This window comes from Pygoscelis adeliae, unplaced genomic scaffold, assembly GCF_000699105.1.
Source record: "Pygoscelis adeliae isolate BGI_AS28 unplaced genomic scaffold, ASM69910v1 Scaffold323, whole genome shotgun sequence".
NCBI lineage: Eukaryota > Metazoa > Chordata > Aves > Sphenisciformes > Spheniscidae > Pygoscelis > Pygoscelis adeliae.
The window spans coordinates 300,444-305,219 of record NW_008824365.1 but is presented as its reverse complement, the minus strand read 5'-3'; the positions used below and the strand labels follow the sequence as shown (position 1 = coordinate 305,219).

Genomic DNA, 4,776 nt, shown 5'->3' with positions numbered 1-4,776 from the left:
TTTTTTTTTTTTTTTTTTTTTTTTTTTTGCCCTAAAAAGACAGCACACTCGTATTCCTGCATTTTTTTTTTTTTTTTATTGACAGTTCTAGGGAGAACAGTTCATTTCTTCTTCTCCACATCCTGCTCTGCCGCTTCTTTGGCGCGTTTCGCACGGATCCCAAAGAGACGGGCGTTGGCCCGGGCCATGCGCAGGCTGGCGAAGGCCTTGAAGTTCTTCTCGTCTTCCGAGATCACACGGGCCTTCTCCCGTTTGAAAACCTAGCGGGAGAGAGCGCCAGACGGTCAGCCCCCAGATCAGAGGCTCCCAGGGAAGGCTGCATTTAAGGCTTAACACAATTAACGTCGCTACATTTTTACCACTAGCTCCAGGAGGCCGTTAAGAATAGAGCCGTTTATGCCATCTACAGGCCCTGCCCTTATCATCACTCCACCAGGCACCTCATTTCGAGCGGTTCCCCATTCGCCGGCGCGCGTCAGCGCAAGACCAGAACGTACCGGGGGGGAAAAAAAACCCCCAAGCGCAATGTGACATCCCAGTCAGGTTTGGGGCGCGCTGTCAACGGCACCTTTCGGAAGCGGCGAGGGTTTTGAGACAAGTGGTGACTGCGCAACCCGCCCGGGCTGTCGCGCTGCCGGCACACACCCCTCACCCCAACTGGCAACCCTAAGCGCCCCGAATTTCACAGGGGGACGAGCTCCCTCAGAGGTACAAGCGGACAAACAGCCCTTGAGCCTGCCTGGAGGACACAGCGCTGAGCACCAACACGCGCCGGAGATGCTCCACACGCGCTTTAACCTGCGTCCTCACAGGAATCGTGCAGTTTGGGGGGTTATCGCGCAGGCTCCCCCGTAGCTTTCTCTGGAGAGCGTACGTAGCTGCGCTTCTCCCAGGTGTCATTTAGGGCAGAAGCGGAATACCCGCACGGTTATTCCCAACCAACGCATCTCGACCTGAACCCCTGACACTGGCGCCTGGAGCTCTCCTCTGGACCCAGAAACACAGCTCATGGTTTCAGGGCTTCCTCAGCTGATAAGAAGTTTAGCGGAGCTCCGAGGAATTAGTTCTTTGCAGCGTGCTCTGCAACACTGAGGAACCAAACAGATCTTGGCAAAATACGAGGACAAGCTCGACCTGTTCCTGGTTTTCTCTGATCCAGGATGGGAGGTGCCTGGAGACAGCAACCCTTAGCTGTAGAACAGCGAGAAGAGAATCCTCTCCAGGAAGTTTAAGTCTCAGTTACGTCACGCAGGGAACGTGATTTAGTTACACTTACGTTCTTGATCGGCATAACCGGTCCAGTCAGCTGAGTCGCCATCTTGAGTTCCTCAGCCTGCATAACAAGAGGACAAAAAACGTTATTTAAAAAAAAAAAACCAACAGTATTTAACTTAAAACACGCTGTTAACAATTCTGACTGGTAACAAATTCAGCATCTCAGTCAGGCGGCTGCAGGAGTATTTGGCACAGACGTGCCGCATCAACAACCCATGTTTCCCCTGGCTATCGATCAGCCCGGACCTGGCCAGAGGAGCAGCAGCTTTTCAGGAGTTCTGCCAGCTGGGAAAACGTTGACATCTACTGTGCCATTTTTAGTTTGATACCAGCATATTCCTCAGCAATTCCTTCTAAGGCTAATTCCAGCTTCTTTATAAGAGTATGGCATTGCACAAAAACGATTATGTTTTATTTGAGATAGTTGATTTCAAGTAAACAAACTTGAAGCAGTATTCCGGACGAAAGCACCTGTACCTACTGGTACAGAAGCTCAAGCCCCTTCCTCCCCATTTCCGAAAAGCGGCCCGACCACGGTGGGTCCACAGGCTGCACTGCGGTTAAGCAGCTCAGAGCCGACAGACTCTCCAGAAGGTTGAGGACAGCTTCGACACACCACCTCGTTTCATGACTCGCGCCGCCCCGCGGGAAGCATGTGTTTACCACAGGCAGAGCCAAGGACGGGCGAGCAAAGCCAACTATACTCTGGATCTCAGCGAGATTTTAATGAAAAGCATTTTTGTATGTCAAGAGCAACAACCTTCTCGAGACTGCCTTACGCACGGCTGTCCCTGAACTACTCCACTGAAAAGGACGTCCTCGCCTTCCTCACCCTTTCCACGTAGCTGTCACCACAGCAGAACAGAACTCCAGACGGACTTTCCAGCCATTCTGACAATTCAGCTTTGTAAACTAAAATTCAACTTGTTGGGCAATGATCAAAGCTCCAGCAGAAAGACCACCCGAGGAGTCCGGCCCCACATCTGAGCTGCACCCCTTCAGCAGCACGGCAGTCCCTAGGCCGAAAGTCTGTCCCGTAACCCAGGAGATCCCTGTGGAACTCGACTCCGGCAGGCCCGGCCTCGCGCTGGGCTCACTCATCCCTGCATACGTGCACGGGAGCCACGCTGCCCCCGAGAGAAGGGCTGTCCCCCCTTGGGGGGGTCACGTTACGAGAAGCGTCCAAGAGCACTGCCCGACTGCACACCACGGCACCGGGGTGGACCGAGGACCAAACCCCTGAAAACGTTACGGGACACAGACCCCGTGAAATGTTCCTAGAGGCCAAGTACTTACAGAGCTGTCTCCCTTCTTCGGCATAGCTGGCTTCCTCGGGAAGAGGATGAGCTTGGAGCGGTACTCCTTCAGCCTCTGCACGTTGGCTTGCAGCGACTCGGTAGACTTGTTGCGTCGCCTGGGATCCACGGAGATTCCAATAGTCCGGGCAAACTTTTTGTTAATGCCAGCGAGCTGAAGAGAGAGCGCACAGCGTCAGCGTCCGACAGCTCCCAATGCCACCGTGCTACCGCCGGGAGCCGCTCCGGTCGCCAGCCAGGCAAGGGCTCAGGCTGCGGAGCCTGGAGGAAGGCTCAGCATCCGAGCAAACGTCCCGTCGGCAGCGCGAGGGTCTGGCAAGAGGGACCGACTCCGCCACAAAGGGCGTCCTGGTGTCTGTATTTTAATGCTCACATTGTTACACAGACTTTACAGTCGTTTCTGCAGATGGATTTCTTCAGGAGAGCAAAGTGCAACCCCTGAGTAATTACGAGGGGGACATTTAAACTCTGATACACACGAGAGAAATTTATGAAGTCGGCACGCAGGTAACTCTGGTGCACTGAATACTGGAAGCTCCACTGAAGAAGCATTTTTTGTAACCATCTCAAACAAGAAATAACCTCATTTTCTGTTTAAAGAGAAACATCTGCTTACCATTTTGTATTCCACCATTATCCAAAAATTAAAGAAAAATAAAGTAATGAAGCATTTGGCATCCAGAAGAATAATTTTACTGCTTCAATGCACTAATTTCACTGTTATAAGTGTTTTAATTAGAGGCGGCTGCGGATGCTGGCTGCCCGCACGCACTGCTGTTTATTCCTGCCCGCTGCGTGGAAGTATGCGGGTGGGGGTTTCTGCAGACCACCACCGTCCAGCTTCTAACAGCTCCTCAGCTCAGCACACCTGGGAAGGTCACAGAGAACCGTCTCCTGAAGCGAGGGAGGGCACTGAACGCCTCCCACAGACTTTAAGGGTTCCTAAACCAACTCGTAGCTACTGCATGAGAAACAGCCACAGCTACCCTGCGAGGCTGGGCAGAACAGCCCCCTTTTCTGGCACAACTGCCCTTACTTCTGTTGGGGTTAAGCGGAGCACCGTTTACTTGGTCCACGGCACGAACAGGTTCGCGTCGGCTAGAATTTTTATGATTAGCAGAAACGCGTTTCACAAAAAACCCGGAAGAATTTAATGAGGAAGCTATCAGTCTTTCTTTTTCCCCAAAAGAAGTCTAGGAGACTCAGTTAAGGCACTACCAGAATCCAACTTTAATGGAATTTTGTTTAAGTGACAGCCTGACCAGACAAACAGACGTTTCCTTTTCAAAGCGACCCTTCACTCTGCCGTACGCCACCGCATCCCCACCCCACAGCTACAAAGAAAAGGCAAGACTGATATTTTCTGTGCTCCTGTACAGCCGGGAGCACCAGGCGACTCCGCCGGCTCAGCCAGCATCAGCAGATACCGACCCCTCGGCAAGTCACTTGCGCATCGTCTACGTGCGGAAGAAGAGGACGAGACAGCGGAGCTCAGGCTCGGAGCCAGTTTTACCGGGTTGGGATCAGTGCTCCGTACTTACTTTAAGCTCTTCTAGGCTGAAGCCTCTGCCAGCACGAACTTTTTTGTGGTATCTGATAGTAGGGCACCTCACTATAGGCCGGATGGGCCCAGCCACGGGTCGGGGGGCGATGCGGCGAGCCTTCGCCTGGCGGGCCTTCCTCCTGGAAGGTCGAAGGGGAGAGCCATCAGGACCACCGCATTTCTGCCAGATGCGCCACTCCTACGCTGCCAGCTGACCTCCCTGCCCTGTCACCCCCCCCCCCGGGCGGCCCCCGCCGCACGGGGATCCCTCAAGAAACAAACACGACGCCGGCCCAGCGGCTCGGCGAGGCGGACGCCCGCTTCTACGGAACAGCCGCAGTCATCAGATATACAAGGGTTCAAGGGAATCATCAACGCGGTACAGCGATTCCGGAGATTTCTCATCACTTGACTGCAGCTGGACCGGCACCTGCTGGAGCCTGACCCTGACCGGAGACCCCCGCACCAAACGAGCAACCCCCGCTGCGATCCCAGAGCCTTTAGCGAGTCAGGTAAGGGAAACAGCTTAAAAATAAAGGCGCGGTACCTCAGCTTCCTAAGCAGCCCGGTGACAAGACGAGACACAGCGTCCCCCAGCTACGCGAGCTAAAGCGGGCCCGGGAGGAAGGGCCCCGGGGACGC

The 4,776-nt window shown here is 54.0% G+C and overlaps 1 protein-coding gene across 1 annotated transcript; it reads right to left on the bottom strand.

Annotated features, from left to right (window-relative positions):
* Nucleotides 1-66: 66 nt before the first annotated feature.
* RPL13 (ribosomal protein L13) lies at nucleotides 67-4,506 on the bottom strand. The gene is made up of 5 exons (XM_009319902.1): nucleotides 4,417-4,506; nucleotides 4,133-4,315; nucleotides 2,572-2,745; nucleotides 1,277-1,333; nucleotides 67-260 (listed from the first exon to the last, which is right to left on the bottom strand). Exons 1-5 carry the CDS (start codon nucleotides 4,504-4,506, stop codon nucleotides 102-104), a joined length of 663 nt encoding a protein of 220 aa, XP_009318177.1. The 3' UTR covers nucleotides 67-101.
* Between the last annotated feature and the right edge of the window lie 270 nt (nucleotides 4,507-4,776).